We start from the raw sequence: 26,847 nt of genomic DNA, 5'->3' as shown, positions 1-26,847 counted from the left end.
AGATTTTTAATGGCTTAGTTCCTTTTTTTGCTTTTCCACTTTGTTTGCTTGACTGGAGATCACATAACATTGTTTATAGCTCAATCCTATGGACATGGTTTTACTTGGCAGAGGCATCTACCCTCCTCCTACAATTTAACAAACTTTCCTCTTTCCCTGTTCTGATGAAGAGTCTTATACCTGAAACATTACTTGTTTCTCTTCCCACTTATCAGTGTGACCCTCATTTGTTGCTTTTAACCCAGAGATCAATGCATAGTTCTCAGAAGGAGCTGAATGAACTCTGGATCATTTCGGAGGCAGAGGAGTAATAGACAGGAGCTGAAAGGAGAAAGTCACCCTCAAAAGTTAGGAGGCAGGTAGTTGGGTGACTGATGCAAGATGGAAGGGGAATAGGCAGTCAGTACAGAACATCCTTGTGGCCATTCTCAACAAGTATATCATTTTGGATACTGTTTGGGGGGAGGTGGGGAAACGACAGTCTACCAGGAACAAGTATTGGTCACGTCTCTGGCACAGAGCTGGCCCTTCGGCTCAGAAGAGAGGATAAGAGAGCAATAATGATTGTGGATTCACTTGTCAGACAAACAGATACGAGATTATGTGAATGAGATCAAGACTCTCAGATAGTATGTTTCTTCCCAGGTGCCAGGGTCAGGGACATCTCTGATCGAAACAACAACATTCTCAAGTGGGAGGGTGAACAACCTGCTGTCGTGGTCCACTTTGGTACCTATGACATAGATAGGAGAAGGGATGAGGTCCTGAAGAGGGAATATAGGGAGTTAGGGAGAAGCAGGACCTCAAAGGTGGTAATCTCAGGATTGCTGCCTGTGCCACGCACATTGGCAGATGAATGCGTGGCTGAAGAGTTGGTGCAGGGGATTTAGATTTGTGGATCATTGGGGTCTCTTCTGGGGAAGGTCTCACCTGTACAAAAAGGTGGGCAAGTTTGCTAGAGATTTTGGGAATGGGAACCAGAATGTGAGTGGAGAGAGCATGACAGAAGGTGAAAATCACGATGCAATATATTATGAGTTTGTGAGGAAAGAAAGGCAGGGGAGAAGCATAAATGTAGTCATTTAGAGGGTTTGAAATGTGTCTATTTCAATGCACAGAGTATTAGGCATAAAAGAGATGAACTTAGAGCATGGATCAATACATGCAATTACGACATTGAGGCAGTTACAGAGACTTCGATGATGGAAGGACAGAATTGGCTGATGCAGGATTTAGGTGTTTTAAGAGGAATAGGATGGGAGGAAAGGGGGGCGGGGAGAATATCATGCGTATAGAAAGGGAATTTGCTGAAGATGGAGTGTCAACTGAGTTAGAGTGTATGGAAGTCAAAATTAGGAAGGGAGCAATGACTGTATAGGGTTAGTCCATAGACCCCCAAATAGCCTTTGGGACACTAAGGAACAGATAAGTAGGCAGCTCTTTGGAATGAAGCAGAAATTGCAGTGTTGTTTTCATGGGAGATTTCAACATCCCTAATGTTGACTGACACCTCCTATTTGCAAGAGGGATAGATGGGGCGGAATTGTCAGGTGTGTCCAAGAAGTATTCCTGTCAGAGTATGTGAAACAGCTGACTGGAGAAGGGGCCATATTGGATCTAGTACTGGGTAAAGAACCTGGTCAGGTGGCAGATCTCTCGGTAGGGGAATATTTGGTTATAGTGACCACCACTCCCTGAGCTTTAACATGGCTATGGACAAGAATAAAAGCAAACAACATGGCAATGTGCAAGGATGGGGCAGGAACTAGGAGAGTAAATTAGGAACAGATATTCACAGGAAAAAGGCGAAACCAAAGGCATTCTAAGCATTTGTGAAGAACAGAAGAATGTCGAGGAAGACAGTGGGGCCACTTTAGGATAAAGGAAGCAACGTGTACCTGGAGGTGGTGGAAGTTGGGGAGGTCCTAAATTATACTTTGCTTCAGTATTGATCAGGGTTAGGTCGGAATAGAACAGACTTGTCTGCTGGATGATGTTTAAATAAAGAATGAAAGTTGGATTGTCTTTAAACATTAAGATTGATAAATCCTCAGGGTTTGACATGTTATAACCCAGATTGCTGTGTGAAGGGAGGGAAGAGATAGCTTGGAGCATTAGCTGCAATATTTGAGTCCTCCTTGGCCACTGTAGAGGTGCCGGAGAATTAGAGAATGGCAAATCTAGTCTCCTTATTTAAAAAATTTAATCAGGAAAATCCTGGGATTATATACCCATGAATCTTGTGTCAGTGGTGTGCAAACTATTGGAGGGGATCCTTTAAGGATAGGATTTTTGAGGATTTGGTGTACAATCTACTCAAGGATAGTCAGCATAGCATGGTGAAGGGTAGGAAATGCCTCACAAGCCAAAATGAGTTTTTTGAAAAAAGAAATTGATGATGGTAGGATGGTAGATGTAGTCTATATGGATTTTAGTAAGACATTTGACAAGGTCCCCATGAGAGACTTGTTCAGAAAGTCATGAGGCATAGAATCCATGGAACCTTGGCTGTGTGGATAAAAAATTGGCTTGCATGTAGAAAGTGGAGAGTAGTAGTGGACGAAAAGTATTCTGCCTCGATGTCACTGACTTGTGGAGTTCCGCAGAGATCTGTTCTTGGACCCCTGCTCTTTGTGATTTTTGTAAATGATCTAGATGAAGAAAAGGAAGAATGGGTCAGTAAGTTTGCAGATGATACAAAGGTTGGAGAAGTTGTGAATAGTTCTGAAGATCGTCATAGGTTACAAAAGGATATAGACAGGATGCAGTTGGGCTGAGAAGTGGCAAATGGAGTTCAGTCCGGATAAGTTCGAGGTGATGCATTTTGGAAGGTCAAAACAGAAAGCTGAGTACAGGGTTAATGGTCAGATATTTAACAGTGTGGAGGAACAGAGAGAACTTGGGGTCCAAATCCATACATCTCTCAAGGTTTCCCCACAGGTTTGTAGTATAGTTAAGAGATGCTGAGCTTCATTAATAGGGGGATTGAGTTCAAGAGTCAAGAGGTCATGTTGCAACTCTTGTGAGACTACACTTAAAGTATTGTGTTTTGTTTTGGTCACCTCATTATAGGATGGATATGGAAGCTATAGAAAAGGTACAGAGGAGATTTATCAGGATGTTTTCTGGATTGGAAAATGTCTTATGAGGCAAAGTTATCAGAGCTGGGGATTTTTTTCTTTTGAGTGAAGAAGGATGAGGAGACAATAGACATCTACAAAATTCTGAAAAGCATAGATAAGGTGGATAGCCAGCACCTTTTTACCAGGGCAGAAATAGTAAACACCAGGGGACATCTCTACAAAGTGAAGGGAGGAAAGTATAGGGGAGATATAATGGATAAGTTGGATTTTTTTTTTACACACAGTGTTGTGGATGCCTCAAAAATCTTTCCTGGGATGGTGGTGGTGGCTGAAACATCAGGGGCATTTAAAAGACTATTAGGTACATGAATGAAAGAAATACTAAATAAAGGTTTAGTAATTTTTTTTGTAGGAATATATAGGTTGACACAACAATGACGGCCAAAGGGCCAGTAATGTGCTGTAATGTTCTATGTTCTAAGTAACCAAGAGAGTTGATAATCTTGCCAATCAATAAACAAAAATTCTCAATGTGTTGTGGAATCCTGTGGGTGAAGCCTATTAGCACTGCTCACTTGTACAATTAAATATAACAATGCAAGGACAAACTTGGGTGCATGGGAGATATTTTTAAATTCAAATTTTGGAAAACAGCACAGAAACAGGCCCTTCTGCCCCATGAGGCGACCCAACTATACCCAATTAACCTACAACCTCCATACATTTTGAAGGGTGGGAGGAAACCCATGCAGACACAGGGACAATGTACAGTCAGTGCCAGATTTTAACCCAGGTCATTGACACTGTAACAGCATTACACTAACTGTTATGCCAACTGCCCAGATAGCTGCCCAGGCCTATCTTTGGAAGCTGCCAATTGAAATGATAAACTTAAAGAAATTTGAATTAGTTAAGTGATACTGCTGGAGAGATTAAAGAGCCTTAAAACAGTTAAATCCCAAGGATCTGATTATCTACATCCCAGTATTTTGAAAGATGTACTTTGGGTGGCAATGGTTATTCCGATTATTATCTTCCAACATTCCAGCCACATAGAAAATAATAATGATTGAACAGGAACAATAATAATTTATGAAAAGGAAACTGTGTTAGATTAATTGGAAGATGTCTCGAGTAGAGCAGATGAGGGAATTGTCGGATGTGGAATATTTTAAAAATATTGATATATAGTTAATATCAATATATAGTTAATGTCAATATACAAGGGAATATACAAAAGAAGAACAAGGGAATAATGAGGAAAACTAAGGCCCAAACTGTTAAAAAAAATGACTCAAAAACAACTTTACTGTACTGAAGAACTTGGGCCTACCTTTGAGATAATTTCAGTTCAACCAAAACCACAGGGGCAGTCCCTTGGTAAGACTCACTTGACTCCGGCGCTGACTCCATGCAACGTCGCAGAGGATGGCACTGGAGCTCGAAGACGTCATCCTCCAGATTATAACGATCAATCGTGCATCGCTACATTGACTTTGGCCTGTGTCTTGGGGGGGATCCAAACTCCCACGATTTAGCGATGCTGGTCTGTTGAGAAAAGAGTCTGAGCCCAGGCACAGGCAGAAATGCCATTGATTTCAACGGAGGAAGAAGAAGGTGACATAGGTGGGGGACTGGAGGAGGAATACATTTATCCAGGTACAGAAGAGGTAGAGATTATAACTTGTAAGGATAGGCCTGTATCTAAGCATGTTCCATTGAAATCTAAATCAGATCCTCATTATTCTGAATCAACAAGTCAATTGCATATGTTGTCTAAGCAAATTGAAAATCTGGCAAATCAATGAATAAACAATTTACTGGTATGAAAGTTAATTAAGTCGGATGTGTCAAAGTGTGTGAAGCTGGTGGAAAAAGTACAAGATAAGTTTAGAAAATTGAAGAAGATTTTCTTGATTGTAAAGATGATGTGGAACAATGTAAAGAAAAGATGGGACAGATGGAAGATTCATTTGCTGGATGGAAATTCAGAGGAAATATTTATTGAAGAAGATTGATGCTTTGGAGAATCAAAGTCGGAGGAATAATGTTTAGATTGTTCGTCTTCTGGAAGAATTTGAGGGTCCTGATCTGGTTCAATTTTTCCAGAAGTGGATTCATGAAGTTTTGGGGAAAGAATATTTCCCAAATGGCTTGGAATTGGATAAGTTCATAGAGCGATAAAAGAAAACCTCTTCCAGGTCAAGTGTCATGCTCTATTCTGATTAGATGTTTGCATTATCAAGATAAAGAATTGATTTTAAGAGTTGTAGTTCAGAATGCGAAAAGTAATCAAGGTCCCTTGGTAGTTAAGAGTAATGGAGTCTTTTATGCTGATTTGAGTCAAGTTGTCATTAGACATTGTAAGGAGTTTAATTCTGCCCAAGTTGTTTTGTGGAAGAAAGGATATAAATTTGCCTTTCGATATCCTGCCATTCTTAAGGTTTTTTATGGAGAATTTCAATCTCAGTTTTTTACTGATAATGCTGAAGCTCTTACATTTGCTAATTCTTTACCTGATGACAAACAGAAGAAAAGTCAAGAAACACTTTTTCAACAGTCCACACCAGCTCAGAAGGAGACGAAGAATGATATACAAGAGAGGGGATCTCAATAGTTGATTGAAATTGATATTGATGATCATCAAGTTGATAGAGACTTGGAAGAAGCTTACCATACTTGAAATGATTTGTTGATTTTTTTTTGTTCTGTTTGGGATGGGCGGTTTGGCTTACTGCTCCTTTCGAAGTCGTTGGCCACTTATGGCATTGGTCACTCCCATACACTTGGGGGATGTGTAGTATTTTTTTCTTTTTTGGGGGGGGGAGGGTTTATGTATGGTGTTTTTCTTTTTCCTTTTTTTCTTGAGATTTTTAAATTTTTTTTGTGTATTTGCCTTGGAGAGAAGTCTCACCATGTGTGGTAAGGTGGTTTTCGAGATAAATTGAAATGATGGTGAATTTAAATTTTGCTACTTTTAATGTTAATGAGGCTCAATAATCCGATTAAGAGAAAAAGAGCATTGGCATATAATAAAAAGTTGAAGGTTGATGTTGCTTTTTTTGCAAGAAACACATTTAACTGAGAAGAAGCTTCAGAAATTGAAAAGAGATTGGGTTGGCCAAGTTATAGGTTCTTTTAATTCTAAAGCAAGAGGTGTACCAATTTTGATTAATAAAATTTTATCTTTTAAATTGTAATCAATTACTGAGTCAGTTGGTAGACTTTTAGTTGTTAATTGTAAAAAAATTTCTGAAGCATGGACTTTGATGAATATTTATGGTCCAAATATAGAAGATGAGAAATTTCTATTCGATTCTTTTTTTAATTTGAATAAAACATATGAAAAAGTTATAGTTGGAAGTGATTTCAATTGTTGTTTAGATCCTATGCTAGATAAATCTCCAAAAACAGTAATTAGGACAAAGATGGCAACACAATTAATGACGTTAATGAAAGATATGAATTTATTTGATATTTGGAGGAAATTGAATCATAAAGAGAAATATTTTTCATTTTATTCATTTTTACATGACTCTTAATCCAGAATAGATTTGTTTTTGTTATCAGCACAATTGCAAGGTTGCGTATTATCAGATGAATATAAGAGTAGAACTTTGTTATTCATTGTTATTAATAACATGTACAGGCTTAGAGAGGATTTGATACTACATATAGATGGAAATGTAATTTTTTTGTTGTTATAAAATGTAGAATTTTGTAATTTTATAAGAGATCAAATACAGCAATTTTTGGAAAAAAATATGGATTCAGTTAATAGTAAAAAATTTTATGGGATGCTTTAAAAGCATACTTGAGGGGACAAATTATTAGTTTTACTGCTAAAATTAAGAAACAACATGTAGCTGAAGTAAATAAATTAGAGAAGGAGATAGAGATTTTAGAAAAATATTTACAGCAGAATTCAATGGAGGTTAAGAAAATATGTTTGATTAATATGAAATTATGGTATAATTCATTACAAACATAAGTTTGAGAAATTATTACAGAGAACTAAACAAAGATATTATGAATTAGGGGAAAGAGCTCATAAGATTTTAGCTTGGCAATTAAAATGGAACAAGTTTCAAGAACAATAAATGTTATTAGGAAAGATTCAATGATTACATATAAACCTCAAGCGATTAATGATGTGTTTAGGGAATTTTATGCAAAATTATATACATCTGAAGTAGAGGAAGATGAAGCTAAAATTGATCTTTTTTATTCATCCTTAATTTACCTTCTTTGAATAGTTTGGATATTAAAGATTTGGATGTTCCTTTTACTTCTCGAGAGTAATAGATGTACTTCTATCTATGCCAAGTGGGAAGTCTCCAGGTGATGATGGCTTTCCTTCTGAATTTTATAAAAAATTTCAAGACTTATTAATTCCATTAGTGATCGAAGTTTTGAAACAGGTGACTGAGGTTCATTCTTTTCTGGATCCCTTTCTCAGGCAATTATTGCAGTTATTCTTAAGGAAGATCAGGATCCATTGAAAGCTGGATCTTATAGATCAATTTCATTGTTGAATGTTGACTATAAGGTTGTAACAAAGGTTTGAGCTAATAGATTGGCAAAATATTTACCAAATCCATTGGATCGGGCTGGATTTATTAAAAATCATTATTTGGCAGATAATATTGTGAAATTGATATCTTTGATTAATAGTTCTCAGGAGGAATCCAGTCTACCAATGGTTACTTCATTAGATGTGGAGAAGGCTTTTGATAGAGTTGAGTGGAGTTTTTTTATTTAAAGTTTTGGAGAAATTTAAATTTGGTCCAATGTTTATTGGTTGGATTAAGACTTTAAATAAAAATCCTATTGTTAGAGTTGTGACAAATGGACAGCTATCTATACCTTTTATGTTGAATAGATCAACTAGACAAGGATGCCCTTTGTCGCCAGCTCTTTTTGCATTAGTTATTGAACCTTTGGCCCAGATGATTAGGCAAGATGGTAATATGAAAAGTATGAAAGTGAAATCTGATGAATTTAAAACTGATTTGTTTGCGGATGATGTTTTGATGTACTTAACAGAACCTCAATTCTTTGAAGTGGTTACATGATAGACTGGAAAAGTATGGCAAAATATCAGGCTATAAAATTACTTAGGGGGGAATTTATGGTAGAATAAAATGGCAAGGGTATCTTTACAAAAATTAACTTGGAAATATGAATTAGGTGGTTTACAACTTCTGAATTTTCAAAATTGTTATGATGTGAAACAGTTGAAATTTATTAATAGCATGTTTGATTTGGAAAAGTCATTGATATGGACTAATATTGAAAAGAGGATGGGTCAGTTTATTTATAGATGGAATTCTAAGTTATTGAGTAATTATAATTTACCTATTTTGAAACATTTAATTGAATTATGGTATAAAATAAATGAAGTTATAGGTACTCAAGGGAAGATTTTAGGCAAAAATCCTTTTTCCCTTTATGCTTAAGAATCAACGTTTGAAGTTATGGGATCAAAAGGGTATTAAATTTGTATAAGATTGTTATTAAGTGAGTTATTTTATTTATTTTCAAAGAATGAAAGATAAATATGATGTACCTTAAAATACTCTTTTTTTTCTTATTATCTAATTAAAGTTTTATTATTGGACAATTTTGGTAATACTTTATGGTTACCTAGATAATCTAAGTTTGAAATTTTACTTATAGAGGGTGGTAAGAAAGGATTTATATCTGAGATGTATTCTTTATTACAGAATTAAATGCCTAAGTTGGATATGCATAAATCTAGGTTGAAACGGGAAAAGGATTTAGGAATACTTATTCATCAAGATGATTGGATGAATTTATGTAAGGATAGTATGACTAAAATTATAAATGTTAGGTATTGGTTACTTCATTACAATTTTATTCATCAATTATATTTAACTCCAGAAAAATAAAGGAGAAATAATTTAATTTCTTCAGATTTATGTTTTAGATGTCAGAAAAGGAAGTAGGTTCTTTTTTACATTCTACTTCATTATATTAGACAGTAAAACCCTTTTGGAATAGACTTAAGGAATTTTTAGAAGTTATTTTGAAAGTGAAACTTAAATTAGATCCTTTAGTATTTTTGTTGGGTAATATTAAGAGGTTGAGTTTGGAATTAATATTTAATAGATTTCAAATTGCATTTTTGAGGCTAGTATTAGCTGTAGCTAGAAAATGTTTAGCATTTGGAAAAATTAGACTGATTTGAGTATACAGAGATGGCATATGGAATTGAGGACGCATTCCATTGGAGAAAATAACATACAATTTACGTGATGATTATCTTTTTTATTTAAAACTTGGAGCCCTTATTTTCATTATATGGGTTTGAGTTTTTGAAACCCCCCCCCCCCCGCCAGCTGCACGGCAGTGGTGTTTCTCTAATCCATGGTACGTGGCGGTGTGAGCAGTGAAAGAAACACAGCCACCACGTTGAGGGTCACTAATGACAGTTTTAATTCAAATTCAGCACGGCCCTATAAGGGCAGCATGAGCTAAGTCACCTGGTGCATTGTGACATCATAATGGCTGCCGAGGGTGCACTCTGGAAGGGATGCTGGAATCAGAGAGAAACCTCTGACGACGCCATTTCCCCATGGCAGCCCCGCCACTTGGCAATACAAGTGGGGCCGGTTTGCCATGAGGATGTGCACTGCCACAAATAATTAATTGATGAAATTTGTTATTATGGTTAATCTCCTTTTCTTTAATTTCTTTGGGCGATAGGTTAGTGGGGGTGGTGTTGAGTGGGTTGGTTAGTGGGGGTGGGGGGTTGTAGTTTGTATAATAATTGTGTATGATTTTTGAATGTATTTATCATGGTTTCAATAAATAAAATATTTTTTAAAACATTGAGAAAGAGGCGTGGTTGTCCAGTTATACATGTAACTGAGAGCTCACAAGCTATTTCAGCAGGCAGTTATGTTTGTTAACCTTTATACCATCCAAGAGGTTTTTAAGTGCAACAGACAAGATATCTTGGGTCAAGATACCTTAGGTCAGAGCACCTTGATAAGGTCACACCTTGAGTATTGTTTTCATTTTTAGTCTTAGCTGAGAAAGGATATACTTGCTGTAGAAAGGAATGGCTAGCCAATATTCTCCAGATTTGTAGCTGGGATTTTGGGTCTGTCATACAATGAGAGCTATAGTCAGTTAGACTTCCATTCTCAACTGTTTGGAAGAATAAGAGGAAGCATTGAAAAAAAAACAGCATTCTTAGTCAACTTCACAGAAAATATATAGATGGCATGTTTTACTTGGCTGAGTTGTCTGGAACTAGGGATCACCATTTATGGGTTAACACTTTAGGCCAAAAATAAGGAGAAATTTCTTCAGAGTATGCTGAATCTTTGGAATTCTTTATTCTGGAACGCTTTCAAATAATTTTGCATTCAAACCAATGGTGGAACATGCTCATAGGGTCAAAGACCAACTCCTGCCAAGATAGTGCTATCCAGTCAAAGCCACTTTCTACATCTTATTTCTCAGTTTTATAGGTTAAAATATTTCATGTGTTCACAGTAAAATAAAATAAAATAAAATAAAGGTTCAAGATCCATGGTCTTTTTATTGTCGCAATATAATACATTATTATAGCAAACATAATATTGTTCAACTTTTGTCTGTCATGCAAACAAAGAGCCACCATGAGCCTAGTTCCCCTAACAATAGGAGAAAGAAAGAAAAGAGAGTCCCTTCAGAGTCACTGAATGTCCATTGATTTGCCTCCAGCGCTCCAACAGCCTCTGAAGCTGCACAGACTCCTGTTCGATTCATTGGAACGACATGATTAGGAAGCCTTCAGTTACCGAGGTCCTTTGGGAGCTCTTTTTTTCCCTCAGCACCCTCTTGAATCCTGGCTCCGATACCTGGTCCCCATAAGCCTGTCTCTAGCAACCTTTTGCGGGTCTCCCGACCTAAGTCATCTGCATCCTTTGTGGGTCCCTCAGTCATTGAGCCCCTTACTGTTCACAGTCCTGTAGGGTTGTTTCTTCTGCTTCTCCTTCTCAGCAGGGGGCTGTTAACTGCATTTCTGGTGCCTTGTGCCAGTCTGCTGCTCCCCGTCTGTAACCGATCATGGCCATTGCCCAGCACAGGTGCCATCCTATTGGGCACAGACCTTGCAGTTGCATGATTTTACAAATATCTTTTGCTCCTTTAACAGGCTGTTTAAAGCCTATATAGAACCTCCAGCATTAGGACTAGATGGTTGAGCCCTTCAGATCAGTGCTGCTTCTGATCTCTGCTCTCCCAGGTGTGCACCTGCAACAGTGCTGCCGTTACAGCAACTCTGGCAGCGCATTTGTTGATCTCACATCAGAATGCCTAAAACTATACTGGAAACATTATATTTCCAGGTCAAGGAGCATCTGTGGAAAGGCAAACAAAATTAACTTTTAGGTTGAAGACTGCATCAGAACTGGAAAGAGTAAGAACAAGTTAGTTTTAAGTGGCAGAGAAGGTAGGGAATGAATGAATCGGACAACTTTTGTTAGGGTAGGGCTTGGGTTTCAATGCAGATAAGCTGTTGACAAAATCATCTGGTTGATAGGTTAGTAAGTTGATTAGTCAACAAGGAAATTAGAGAACAAGAATAAAGGAACAAAACAAACTGTGAAATGAGCACAGTTAAAGAATGCTTTCTAAAGGGTGATGACCGACAGTAGGGCTAGTCACTTCTGATATAAACCTTGTGGAGAAACAAAAACTGCAGATGCTGGAATCTTGAATGAACGGAAAGCAGCTGCTGGAACTTGATGAGTCAAACAGTCATTATCATTTGCATAGATAGAAATGATCAGTTTTGGATTGAGCCCCTTTACAGAGACCTTCTCGTCTGCAATTTTAACCACTTTGAAGAAGAAAATTGTGTTAAAAATGGGAGTCTCCCCCGGTTTCCTCCCCCGGTTTCCTCCCCCGACCACCCGGCACTCTCCCTTGGCCGCCTCCCCCGACCGCCCGGCTATCTCCCTTGGCCGCCTTCCCTGACCGCCAGTCTCTCGGCCGCCCATCAGTCTCCCCCGGCTGCCTCCCCCGACCTCCCAGCAGTCTCCCCCAACTGCCGGTCCCTCGGTTACTTCCCCCGATCACCAGTCCCTTGGCTGCCCAGCAGTCTCCCCCGGCCAGCTCCCCCGACCGGCTCCCCCGACTGCCCAGCAGTCTCCCCCGACCGCCCAGCGGTCTCCCCCAACTGCCGGTCCCTCAGCTGCCTTCCCTGACCGCCGGTCCCTCAGCCACCTCCCCCAACTGTCAGTCACCACTTGCCGGATTTTGGAGCTTTTAGGTGTCCGGATAAAGGATCATGTACCTGTATAAGAATTGCCTGCAACCAGAGAACTTGGAAGAATGAGAAGTGAAATTGAACTATGAACCAAAGATCTTTTCTTAAATTTACACACACATTATATACAAGTGCGCTTAGAATTAGAAGGGGGCTAATTTGGGTTCGTTAAGTTAATAGAGATAAGTTAAAGTTTGATTCTGTTTTCATGTTTAAGGATAATAAAAAACAACTTTTGTTTAAATAACTACTTATCTTTTTGAATGTCTATTGCTGCTGGGTTTTGGGGTCCTTTGGGCTCATAACATTTTAGATATGAATCCTTTATGTGACAAATGTAAAACAGGTGATGCCTCTTTAGTTAATATGTTCTGGACCTGTCCTATCTTAGAAAAATTTTGAAGGGATGTTTCTCAAACACTATCAGTGATTTTAAATTTAAAATTGAAACCTTGCCCTTTAATTGCTCTCTTTGGAATATCCGAAGAGGATAACTTATTACTGACTTCCATTCAGAGCCAAATTTTATCTTTTATTTCGCTGATGCAATTTTGATGAAATGGAAAGATAATACCCCATCTACGCATGCACAATGGCTAAATGATATTATGTGTTTCTTAAATTTAGATATGCTATCTGAACTAAATTCCAAAAGACACGGTGCTCATTTCTGGCATACTATCATAATCTTAAGACTAGTATTGGTTTGGCACTGTGCTGTACCTCTCCAAGAGGGTGTTACTTGATTCATGAATGTCCATTTTCAACCTTGCTTAGAGGAAGGGGTTTTAAATTTTTTTAACTTTCATTTTCCTTTTTTCTTTTAATTTTTTGTTGTTATGTTTTATTTTATTATTAAAATGAGTTCTGGATTCTTTAATTATGATCATATTTGTAATTTTTTTTAATCTAATTTTGTTGCACATTGTATAATTGACCCATTTAATTGTTTATACTTTAAATATCAATAAAAATATTTTAAAAAGTTAAGAAACAGTAAATCACAACCATTTATGTACATTAGTCTGGTTGTTCAATATTGGATGCAATCAAATTAGTCACATGAGGATTATTAGCGTGATTTTTCTTATATTGCTTTTAGAAATATTCTGAAGCTGATCAAGCAAAATATAAATCTAGAGGAACAACTGAACAAGTTCAATATGAAAGTACTCAAAGGATGCGAACTAACATTGCAGATGGTAGGATAATTCCTGATAATGGTTTAGCTTCCACAAAAATTCTTCAACAGCTTGTTGATGTAATGCACCTGAATTAAGTGGTGTGAGACTGTATAGTATCTGTGGAACACTTATTATTGGAGACCTTAATGAATGTTCACACTAGTTCTTTGGCTGTCCTTTGAGATCGAGGATGACTTGCTTTAATTCCTGTTTTGTGAATTCTGAGGTGTCTAGCGAATTCAGTGGTATCTAGCGAATTCAGTATGTGAACTGTAGGTTTTCCATAGATGGGGCAGATGGTGCTGATAAAGTGGGCAAATGGGTAATAAGTGTTCCATTCCTTCTATGGCTTCTGTACAGCTAATGCATAACTTTTATGTTCTCAACCATCTTGAATGCTCCTTCTCTTTGAATAGTCATGGGCCAGAGGTTCATATAAAATGCTGTATAACAGGTCAGTTGGTACATTGCATTTCTTCAGGGAAGTTTTGAAATCATTAACTATTTTTCTCTGTCTGCCTGATAATTTCTTATGATAGAGTTCAGAACAGAGTTTCAAGGGTCTGGTGTCAGTCCTGAGATCAGTGTTGCCAGTCCAATACAGCCGATAATGGTTTGGATGTTGGCTTGGAAGAGGTGCTCGTGTGTATTCACTTATCCTTCAACTGAAATTTTGTAGACCAGATTAGAGGTATTTTTTCAGGATTTGACATATCTGCTGGAGGTAGTTCAGGTATCAGAACCATGTAGGAGGACAGGAATTGCTGCTGCCCAATTAACCAGAAATTTTGTGCAAGATCTGAGATCTTGATTATCAAATATATTATTCCTCATTCAATCAAAGGGTGTGTTGCTGTATTGAAGATGGTGGTGAATTTCATCATTAATATCTTTCTTTATAAAGGGGTGACTTCAGTGATATGAAAAGTGCTCCATGTTTTCCAGGCCTTTGTTATGAATTATTATTGTTTAAGTTCAGTGCATTGGGGAAGGTTGACAGGAGACCTTAGAATTACTGCTATTGAGTGTAAGGCCTGTCCTCTGAGCAAGTGAATGATATATTAGAGCTCATTCTTTAAGTGTGAGCAAGTGCAAGGATAATCTGTACTCTGCAGCCCAACCACTAAAGTTTGGGTGATCTTGGTGCTGACTTGGTTCTGCGGATTAGGTCCTTTCCCACAAGAGGTTCATTGGAGGTGAAGCATAACAGTTCTGTGAGAAAGACAGAGAAAAGTGTTAGGGCAGCGATGAGCATTGTTGGACACCAGTCTTTTTGGTATCATGGTTTTCATGGAGCAATCATAGATGGATTCTGATTTCTGTGGGCAGCTGAATTAATGAAGTCAAAGGCTATTCTGAACTCAAAAGAAGTTCACATACTGTAGTTAATATGGTTCCCTGCAATTTTCTTGGAGTTTTTATGAAGATAATCATGTGTTCTGTACTTCCAGATTGATAGCATTCAGACTAAACAAATGCTCTTCAGCCACTGTGAGGAGGCAGATGAGGAGAACCCTGGCTTTTTTCAGTAGCCTACAGCAGGGAGGCTCCTCTGTAGTTATCACCATCGGGCCTGTTTTCAGTTAACAAAAAGAATGGCAAAATAGCTGCAGCAAATGAATAATCAAAATACCAGATCAGTTCAATTATGTGGGCTTTTGTTCTTGAGCATACAAGATATTTTCCAAAGACTAATAGGTACCACAAATCAAAGCATCATTATCATGTACTGAGTCTGACTCAGTTCAGGGAGTGTTTTCTAATTAATTTAAATGGAGCAAATGATTATGAATCTCTTACAAATATCAGCTATGTTGGAGTTTTGACTCCCCTTTAGGCCAAAAATCTTTTTTTTCTCAGTTTTAAATAGATCCATTGATTCTGCTCCACAGCTCCCTGACCTTGAGATTTCCATATTTTCATGACCCTCTGAGACAAGAAATTCCTCCTCATTTCCAGCTTAAGTGGAAAAATGGGCAGCACTATATCCTTGAATTCAGCTTTGTAGTTCTAGATTCTACTACAAAGTGAAATAGCCTTTCAGTTTATATCCTAAATTCCACAAAAAATCCATGTTTCATGTAGATAACTTCTCATTCTTCTAAATTTTAATGAGTAGAGGTTCATGATGCTCAATCTATCCTCATGAGTCAAATCCTTCATTCCTGAAATCAGCCTAATGAATTGTGTGTAATGCAAGTGCATACCCAATGAGACCAAAATTTGATGCAAGACTTCAGGTAAGGTTATAAAAGTAAGATTTCCTTACTTTTATACTCCATTCTGTTGGCAATAAAGGCCTACATTCCATTTACCTTCTTAATTCCCTACTATATTTGCATGCTACATTTTTGTGGTTCTTGCATTCTAAACAAGATCCCTCTCTTACAACTGCATTCTGTAGACCAGTTCAACAAACAAAATTCATTTTTTTTCTATTGCAATACATTTGCCAAATTGTTGTCCAGCCACTTAACCTATCTGGATCCTTTGAAGACTTTTCTGCCTTCTTCATATTTGGATTTTATATTTGAGTAATTTGGTTACAATACACATCAGCCCTTCATCTGAGCCATTAACATAGATTGTAAAATATTTACTGAAAAAATTACTAAAGAAAAGATATCAGACTTGATCATGTACTCAATTATACAGATTAAAGTGAGTAATCTTTTGTCGCTTGCTGCCATATAATTATGTAACTGATCCATAGAATTTTTTTGCTACAGGTCCTGCACATCCAACCATGGCTTTTGTTGGGTTAGAATGGATAAATTTTACTGGCGATGAGTTTGATATTGATCTTGAGAAGTTTTCTGAAACAGAGGATTCAATACATCTTCTAAATGAAGCCATGATTAAACATTTTATTTCTATTTCAAAATCAAATCGTCCAAATATGACGGTATGATAAAAATCTGGCATTAGTGCAATATATGGTATATAATTTTGACAAAATTGATTAGACATTGAAATGCACGATATATAACCTGAGAGTTCAATTGTTTTAGAATGAATTGTATGCAGGCAGGAAGATATTTGTACATTTTCTGGTAATTTTTAAAAATCTTTTGAGAAATTCTGTCTATGCTATTTATAAAAGTAACTGTAAGGTAAGCACACTATAAAATGTCAGGATGGGAATTCCTTCACTTTTGTATCTATTATGTGCTAAAAATTAGATTTTAACTGAAACAATAGGGTCTTTGATACACAGCACACATCCAGATTTCCAGTCTAGTTGCTCATTGCAATGCAGTGCATATTTTGTCAGCATTTTCACAAAATTCTCTGCATGTAAATAGTATGAGACATTTATTCTGAAACTGGTCTGACCTGAACCAGAACGTTGAGACTTGTTTTGGCATCAGAGGCATCAATCTTAAAGCAGGTACCTCTTGATTTAAGTACAGTATGTTCCCTGGTGTCCTGTCATTCTCTCTTCCATTCCCTCTATCCACTCCCCTTTTTAGCCACTTGAATGCCCAGCTAGTCTCACCAATGGTGGCCCATATCCTTTTGGATACCTCCATTCTCACCCAACTAAAACCTCTCTTAACCTCAAACGTGACCCTGAACTCCCTTCCATCAGTGAATGCTACTTTGATTTCATGTCTAACTATCCCTGATCCCCATTTTTAATGTAGCCAATGTTTTTGCATACCTCCTCTTTGTGTATGTGTGTGTGTGTGTGTGTGTGTGTGTGTGTGTGTGTGTGTGTGTGTGAGTGAGTGAGTGAGTGCGTGTGTTTTTCTTTTCAGTCTGGATAAATAGTTCATTTTTTCTATCAGGATGATTAAAGATGTTGAAGTTATCTCTTAAATTTGAACTATGTGTGAATTTGGGCTCACTTTTCATATGTTAATTCAGAGATACCAAGCCCAATTATGTTTTATTTTATTCTGACTGAGATCAAAGAAATAAAGAAAATGTAACTGAACCCTTGGACCCTGTGTGACTCAAGGCCATTCAAATTCCCAGGAAAATGGATGAACTTACTGTCCCACTAGGGGGAATTTAACATAAATGTAAGGTGGTCTCTCCTATTATTTTTTATGGATCTTAATAGATTAATTTTATTTAGTAAACAGCAGTTAAATGTGTTTTTTTAAAGAACAATGTCCTCTTTTTACTGACATGAAGGAAAAAATCAATTGTATTTTAGATAAATCTCGATGTGATACAAAAGTTAATACAAAAAGGAGCTAAAGTTGGCACCGTGGACAAGCATGGACAAACATTGCTTCATGAGGTATATTTTGTATTTTTTTTTCACTCAAATATGGTAAGTTTACACCATACAAAGGTATTGGACTATTAGTTATATAGTGAGTTGTATTTATACCATAGAGAGTATATTTTTTGAAATGTGTTATCTCACATTTAATTGACTGAAAATTATCCATAGCCTTTTTTAACTCTTTAAACGTACAAAATATAAAATCAGCAGAATGTCAATTTTTTTAAATCTTACTGAATGTGAAATTGATCTATCTCTTCCACTAATGTGAAGTAATTTTGCTTTGTATTTTGGCTTGCATTTTATGTTATAAATATAATATTTGAGCAGATCCTAGCATTTTATTAGGGCTTAATATCAATCCTACATAAACCTATTTCATACAGAGGGAATGTTAACTAGAGTAATAGGATATAAACTAAAGATTAGTAAAGTAAAAATATCCAGAGAATAGTGCTCAAGGAGTTTAACATAAGAGTCTGTTTGACAGAGATATTGAATGTGAAATTAGCATGGGAAAATTGGTAACGGGTTTACAATGAACAATTAACCTCAGCCAGCCAGAGTTGGTCGAAATTGTGCAGCAAGTTGTTCTCTCATCTCATCATGGGGAGTTTCATGAACACGCTGACCTTTGTGCAAGGAAGTGCACCACAATGTCAGGAGAGCTATCATGAGTTGGAACAGCACTACATGGTTTGTGGCTTTAAATAGTGGTGAAAATTATTCCAGTGATGAGAAATGTTGTAAAATTTGACTCTGGCAGTGAATAAGACATCCATATCCATATTATTGAGAGCCACCTCTCTTTTGAAGGTAATTAATGATGCTGAAATTCATCATTGCCTCTAATGCACAAACATAGCCTTTAGATGCCTGATGATAATTAGGCTGTTTGAAGATCAGGATCTCAAACCAAACACAATACATTGCATACCCTGGCAAATTTCTACTGATGTGTGGGGAAAATGTGCTGACTGGCTGTATTGTGGTCTGGTATGGGGCTACCAATTCCCAGAGTGAAAAGCCCTGTAAAAGGTAGTGAACACAGCCCAGGACGTCACAGGCAAAACCTTCCCCACCATCGAGAGCATCTATGGGGAATACTGCCATTGAGCAGCAGCAATAATCAAGGATCCACATTACCCAGCACACACTCTGTTTTTGCTGCTGCCATCAGGAAAGAGGTATAGGTGCCGCAAGACTCTCACCACCAGGTTCAGGAACAGCTGCTACCCCTCCACCATCAGTCTCCTCAACGATAAACTGAATCAGTGACTTATTTAAGGACTCTTACTTTTACACTTTATTTCAGTCAGTTTGTTTACATTTATTTTTTTGTTTATATGTATACAGTTTGTTTTCGCACTACTAATAAGTGCTAATTCTGTCTTGCCTGCAGAAAAAAAAAGAATTTTAAGATTGTATGTGATGTCATGTATGTACTCTGACAACAAATCGGAACTTTGAACTTTGAAAACTCATGGTCTAACTGACAGTTGAAATCCTTGTCCTCCAAATAGTTGAAAATTGAACTATCTACAGTAGATACCTGAAGGCACTGGAGAGATACTAACGTTAACTCTTCAAAATTTGGCAAATGCAAGAATCTAATAAAATAAGCAAATCAATGTCTTGACTTCTTGCCTAGATTTACACTCCCATAGTTGAGATTCTAATTATATTCAGTTGGCTCTGTTGGAAAAGCTGTATTATCTAATGCTCAAAATTGAATTCCTGAAGCAGACTTATTCCAAGTTTTATCACAGGAGATTACCAGGATTTCAAAAAACTGGAAATGATGAGTCAGAATACAAAATAGAGATCGAGAATCTGGTTGGGTGGTGCCAGAACAGCAATCTCACTCTCAATGTCACCAAGACCTTGGAGCTTATTGTTGATTTTAGGAAGGAGAAGCTAAGGTACCATGCACCTATCTGGACTGATGGGATGAAGCTGGAGAGAGGTGGAACCTCTAAGTAACTGGTAGCCTATATTTCAGAAACCCTCTCCTGGAGCTAGCACATTGAGGCTACTGAGAAGAAGGCACCATATTGCCTCCATTTTCCAAGGATTCAGGAGATTTGGCACATTGTTGAATTAATACTCTATCAAACGTGTACAGGTGCACTGTGAAAAATTATACTGACTGGTTGCATCATAGCCTGGTTTGGGAATTTAACTGCCCAAGAATATAGAAGGCTCCAGAAGGTAACAAACATAGCCAGGTCTATCACAGCCTCTGGCTTCCAATCAGGGGCATGGCCAGGTTTTAATGTTAGGGGAAGTGAGCACATAAAAAAGATGCCATGACCACTGTTCCCTCAAAACTGTGCATGTGCACACACATTTTGCAACCTGAGGACAAAGGAAATTAATGTGCGCACATCCACAACGTATACCAAATAATTTAAAATTCATTATTTTGTACTTAACATCAAAACACAAGGAACTTGAGATACAGTTTTAAAGAAAGTACATAATTGTTAAATTATATTTAAAATAAAAACAAAATAATTACACGTGTGTTATTTAACTATTTTACATTTTAAATGTAAAATGAAAACAAAATGAAGCGATATGAAAAATATATGAAGCAACTACAACAGCCTCTTTCATCTAAGCTTCATTTCAGCAAAGTTATCTATTACTTTATTATAACCTACCTCAGTAGCCAACTGACTTTCAATGAAGACTAAAGCTAACCCAGACAATCTATCCTCTTCAGAGCGAAGGTAGGACTTTATGTGTTTGAACAGGCTATTGCGCTCGTTATTGGTAAGGTCAGAAAAATGTGGACAGGTTAGGATAAATCGAACACGTCATTGGCAGTCATGAATTTTAGTACATTGTTGATGGTCAGTTTCTCGACACTGGAATTTGCCTTACTGCTAGTGGTCATTATGTCTTTGTACATGTCTTGAATGAAATGATTTCAGTTTAACTGTTGATGACGCCTGAGTACATGTCTGCTAAAAATTCTAATTTGTTCACATTATCGCATTGTCAAAATGCTTTGGATCTAAACCATTAAATTTGAAAGTCACATTTTAAAAATGCTCAAATATTTTACTTGTACTCTTTATAACAGAATCTAAGGGCACTACGTAGGATTCAACTATGAATTTCTTTCGGGCATCAAATATTCCTTCATCTTCTACAATTTCTTCATGGAATCTTTTTTTATGTCTCCGAGCTGCTTGTATTCCATATTAATATCGTATTTTCTCACCAACTAGGTTGCTTCATTCTCAGTCTGTTTGAATGGAGATTCATATTCATTTTGCATGTTTTTCATATCTTTTTCAAAAAAGCTGAATCAAATGAATAGCTGTTACCAGATCTAGACTACCTTTCTGTAAATATATGGATAAATTAAAAGCTTTGTCTAGCACTTTACTCCAGAATATAAGAACAACTAAGAATTTGTAAGTACTGAGCATTTCCAGTATAATCTTTGCCTCAGTGAGCTGTTTAGGAGGACGATTTTCACCATCCAGACTTCTTTACAGAGCAACTACTAGCATTGGTAAATTCTGTAAGCCTGCCTCCACTGCTGACTTCCTGGGCACCCATCTAGTATTACAAAATTTCTTTAGAGTCAGTGGAAACGGTTTGATATGAATGTGTTGTTATTTTAGTACTGAAAGACAAGGTAAACTGCAGAAAGTACGGTATAAACAATTTCATGAGTTTCAAAAAACAACTTGGTTTGAATATGGGAGCTTACTACATCAATTAAACCAAATTTAAATTATGTGTACAGCAGTGCATAAAGAGTGCTTTTGGAGCAACTTCCCTAATATTTGTTTGGAGACCAGATATTTCACCTGACATGGTGCTTGCTCCATTGTAAGACTGACTGTAACGCATAATTATTGACAGCCCTACATTTTTGATTATTGGAAAAAGAATGCTGAAAAAATCTTCAGCCATCGCTCCAGGTAATTCACTGAATTGTATAAATCATTCCACTGCATCACTGTTTATTGTTACGTATCACAAGGTTAAAGAAAATTGATCAGTTCTGGCGATATCAATAGTAGAGTCAACAATTAGTGGACTTATCCATCTTGATTTCAGCTACAGTATTATCTTTGATAGAACCTGGGCTGATAAGGACGATATCAGATCATTTTATATGTCAGGACTGAGGTGTGTTGCATTTTGATCATTCAGTAATAAATGCTGCTCCAGTAATGTATCAGTTTTGACAAACACCATAATAAGTTCCAAAAAATTGCCTTCGTTTGTACTTGGGGTACCTAAGCCTTGATGCTCATGGTGACCATGGAATGCCAATCCCTGTTTTCCAAATAGAGAACAGCATATATAACATGGGTTAGAATCAACCTATTTTTCTCTATCTCTTTCCTTTCCACCGTTACAAGGACAGCAAAGACAGTTCTGTCATTGAACAAACAAAATTTGGTCAGGAAAAGGTTTTTCTCTGGTTTTTTTTTGTGACTTTCACTTTTTTTTATGTTTTTCAATTTTGTGTGTACCTTTAACAAAAATCTTACAACCAGTTTTTAGATCACTCCCACCATCTGACTGATTTTCAAAAAGCCAACAAGCAAAACAAAGCATAATATTTGCTCTTGGCTAGTAAACCAGCCAGTGCCAATCCATTTCACAACCACTTTTAACTTGTTTCTTGTACCAAGTTGCACTGAAATGACATCCAGCTTCATCTTTGGAAAATTATCAAAATTATCTTTAAGACCTGGCTGACAAGGGCCTAACTCAAGAAGAGCACGTACTAGATCGGGTGTTACAGGTGTTTCACAAAACAGATGTGGATCTGTTGGGTATTCCACATATGTGTTAATGCTCACACATAATCTTACTGTATCATCTTTGTCTTCTGGACAATAGGCTGCTGAAGTGGTCACGTCTTCTAGGGGCTCCACTTCCACCACCTGTGCAGCCGCAGCAGCCAGGGTGCTGTCACCACTTTGACAATTCTTTTTCTTGATTTTCAACTTCTTTCATCTTCATTCTGTCCCATCCAGATAGTTTCTTCTTCTTAGTATTTTTCTCCATGCCATTCCTTAACAGAAAAAAAATCTACGATAGACCAAAAGTCAGGGATATCATAATTGCACCCATGGAAGGAGAGCAATAAAAGTGCATTGGCAAGGCTATGGTGCCTTAGTGTTTTAGCTTGTAAACAACACAAAATTCACAGGTAGCATATAATTTGATGTTCTGTCCACTCTTTCAAGAATTATATTATTTTTTATCATACTTGCATCTTTTAACACTAAATTTTTATAATTTTGAAAGCCAAGGAGAAATAAATACTTTTGGAGCTGTTCCTCCCTGATGCCAGAGCCAGTCTGCTCCCCTGAGCACAATTGTTCAAAAGTGGTGCCTTTTTGAACTGTGTGCTCACTGCTGCTCACAGTCTCCTGTGATGTGCTGGTGGGCCACCAGTACATCACAGGAGACAGTGAGCACCAGTGGTGGATTAAATACCACCCAGGGCCCTAGGCTGAGCTTTAGTAAGGCTCCCCCTGACCTTCCCCACCTGCCTCACCCTTCGTTGAATAGAATAAAGTGGTTGTTTCTGTGAAATAACATGTATAATGTACTACATGTATAATATAAAGTTAAATGAATCAATTATAGCCCTTTTATTTATTTATTTTTCATTTTCTTTACATTTGTACATAACTTCCATCTTTTTTGGTTTACAAATGTGTCGATAGCAGCATGTAAATCAACAGATTGAAGCATATCTGATCCAATGTACATGAGTGCCAGATGACTAATTTTCTCATTGCTCAATGTTGAGCCCAAATAGGTTTTGATCCTCTTCAGTGACAAAAATGAATGCTCACCTGAACAGTTAATGATCATTAAGGACAGATAAATTCTAAAGCAGATGTATGTATTTGGATACACCTTGTGCAGTCAATCTCTTGCCAGAGCTCGATATTTCCTACTGGTGGGTTGAAGCACTGATGAAATTGTACGACACCCAATGCCCGACTCTGAACCCTCTCCCTGGCCTATTGCACACTGGAGATTCCAACATCCCGACTCCAAACCCTCCCCTCAGCTTCGCACTCTGGAACTCCCGACACCTGACTCTGAACTCTCCCTTCAGCCTACCTGAACTGTAGGGCACAATTTTCATCTAATGAATTCAGTTTACTCACAGCTCTCCAATTTACTTCAAACATAAATGGAATATTGTTTCACATCTTGGGTTCGCAGCAATCCATGCATGTGTGGCATGTAATTCCCGATCCATACCAGCTAATAGCTGAAGGGCTGAACATGCCCAATCAGTAGGGAGTTTACACCATTGACACCCAGTGGACTGGAGCACACAAGGAGATGCAGATGCCATGGTCTGAAGCTGAACACAATCCACAAGAGGAAATCAATAGGAGAAAAAGAACAATTAACTTTCGAGTCCAGGCTCCAATTGATGATAGGTCAAAAAAAAACATTTGTCACCAATCAGTGATTGCTATAACCAATTTGTTATCGGGCCCCCTTCCCTTCGAGGCCCCTAGGTGGCCTATTCAGCCTAAGCTAATAGTTAATCTGCCACTGGTGAGCCCAGAGTTCAAAAAGGTGCCACTTTTGAACAAATGTGCTCAGGGGGAGAGGCCACTCCTCTTCCCCCCTCCCCCCAAATACAGACAAATCTGTATTGCAGTAGTGGATGTCAAGTTAAGAGGTGCTTCTCATATTCCCAAAACCAGAAGCCAGAAGGAAAATAATGATTACTCTGGGCAAAGTAGTTTAGGCACTGTTGTCATTATAGCAGATCGCTCAGCCCTCCCCTCGGGATTGGTATTCTGCCTTAAAACCCTTTTTCCCTTCCTCATCCTATTCATTCTGCAGTCTGTCCTTCTTCATCTTTCTTTTCATGGAACATGGAAGAGGAATGGCTATCAAAGCACCTGTGTCTGAAAACTAGCACTGCTGCTGGTGCGGTCCTGGGGAGAGTGGTGAGAAGGACACAAGCGCTCCTCCACAGGATACAACTGCCTGGTCTTAATGCTAATGGCTCTGTAGATGCCTTAAATGTCCTATAAGGGCCAACAGTGCTTTTATTTAAAATCCTGCAACTGCGGGGTCTGTGCCCAATATGGCGGTAGTTGTGCTGGCAGGGGATTGCAGACTCTGGGGAGCAGCAGACCAGCGCAGAGCACCAGAAACGGAGAAAAATGCCCCCCCCCCCCACCCCGTTAAGAGGGAGAAGCATACGAAATGACCCTGCAGGACAGGGACCACAGCAGAGAATAGCGAGGGGTTCAGCAGTCAAAGGACTCACACAGGCTGAAGGCTGTGGGCCACTTCTGGTCAAATGATCTACGCAGGCTGCTGGAGACGGGCTCGTGGGAGCCAGGTATTGGAACAGGAATTCAAAGAAGGAGTCTCAAAGGGCCTCAGCGCTGAAAGCATACTGATCATATTGGAGGTTTGGATCTGGAGCTCGGGTTGCCAATGGATAGAACAGGGGTCTATGGCTACAGAGGTTACTGGAGTGCTGGAGCCAAATCCATTGACTCTAAAGGGATCCATTGACACTAAAGGGACAGTCTTTTGCTTTTCTCCCTTGTACTGTAAGGGGAACCGGGCAATAATAATGATGACTCTATCTGCTTTACAGCAAACTTAAGGAAATTTTGAGTAATATTACATTTTTTTGTTTTATTACATGCCTATAAAAGAATCTTGAAACACTGATTTCTGTCTCAAAAGGACTGAAGGCACGCGAGAACCAGAATTCATGAGGGTGCTGATAGGAAGCAATGCTCTTCAAAGGCATCAGGTGTTAACAGCTTCCTAATCGTAGTGGAGGTTGAGAACTAGGAGCTCAGATTTACTGCTGAAACAGCAGGAGGCCATGCAACTGCAGAGGTTACAGGAATGCAGGAGGCAATTGCGTGGGCACTAGATTTTTCTGAAGGGACCCTTTTTTACTTCGCTTTTTCTTATTGGTGGGGCACTAGGCTAGTGATGCCTCTTTGTGGGCCTTCACAGCAAACAAAAGTTGACAAATGTGTATTAATTATATGACAAAAAATGAATTTTGATATTAAAGGTTTTACTGACCTTACCATCTCGCAACTTCTTTCTTAACAATTTTTATACAATACCCTCCAGCTAATTGATAATCTCTCATTAAATTCTTTGTGTTGGGAATTGTACACCCATTGTTAACTACATCCCGAAGATCCGGTTTCACTCAGCTGGCATCCATTAGTTTTGCATAATGGCTGAGGCACCATCTTTCAGCTTTGGGTGTGTTTAGCAAATAATATTGCACTATCAAAATTAGAAACAAATAGCTCCAAAGATATACTGCCACTTTGACTAATTTGCACCATGGAAAGCTTAACATAATAGATAAAAGCTAACTTAGCTCCATAAGAGGAGAGCTAAGGTGAGAGAAAAAATTGAGAGATTTATTGAGTCACAGAAAAACAGGGAGATTCAAATCATACAGGTTTTTAAATGTTATGATTCACTTCCACTGAAATGAAGGGTGCACTCTTAAAATTTCTATATTAATAATGATGTGGATGTGAAATTCAAGGATTTTTAAGAGGTTTTGAAAAATGCTCCTCATCAATGTCTCACAACAAAGGTTGCCATAGATCAAAATCATTTTGAAGATTGCTACAAACCAGAAAAGTGGGAGAAGAAACTGAGGTAACCTTTCTTGCACATGTGAAGAATGGGATGCTATAACTCTCAATTATGTGTGCTGCAGTTAATATGTACACATTAACTATATACACAAATAATTTGGACTTGAAAATTATAATTACAGTGCTGAATTTTGTAAAACTGGTGTAGGTGGGTTAATTGATAGATAATTACACCCCAACATGTTTGTAAATGTGCCAAAAATTTGTGCTGTGCATACATTTTGTGGAATAAAAGCTTCCACCTCATTAGACCCAGAGAGAAATGACAGACACCAGTATTTTTCCAAATCCAAAGAACAAACCCTTTTATTTACAACTAGAGAACTATTTATAGTATTTACAAAGCACTTGGTCCTGAGAGAACTCTCGCGAG

The 26,847-nt window shown here is 37.8% G+C and overlaps 1 protein-coding gene across 4 annotated transcripts in view; it reads left to right on the top strand.

Annotated features, from left to right (window-relative positions):
• LOC138755248 (transient receptor potential cation channel subfamily A member 1-like) overlaps positions 1 to 26,847 on the top strand; it is a 157,482-nt gene that overhangs the window by 1,163 nt on the left and 129,472 nt on the right. For all 4 annotated transcript variants that reach the window (XM_069920882.1, XM_069920879.1, XM_069920881.1 and 1 more), the window contains exons 2-4: positions 13,472 to 13,571; positions 16,283 to 16,458; positions 17,719 to 17,805. In XM_069920882.1, the coding sequence (XP_069776983.1) occupies positions 13,472 to 13,571; positions 16,283 to 16,458; positions 17,719 to 17,805 (363 nt within the window). The remainder of the gene's footprint in view (positions 1 to 13,471; positions 13,572 to 16,282; positions 16,459 to 17,718; positions 17,806 to 26,847) is intronic.

The sequence above is a fragment of the Narcine bancroftii genome, chromosome 2, assembly GCF_036971445.1.
Source record: "Narcine bancroftii isolate sNarBan1 chromosome 2, sNarBan1.hap1, whole genome shotgun sequence".
NCBI classification, from domain to species: Eukaryota; Metazoa; Chordata; class Chondrichthyes; order Torpediniformes; family Narcinidae; genus Narcine; species Narcine bancroftii.
This window is presented reverse-complemented; position numbering and strand designations above follow the sequence as displayed.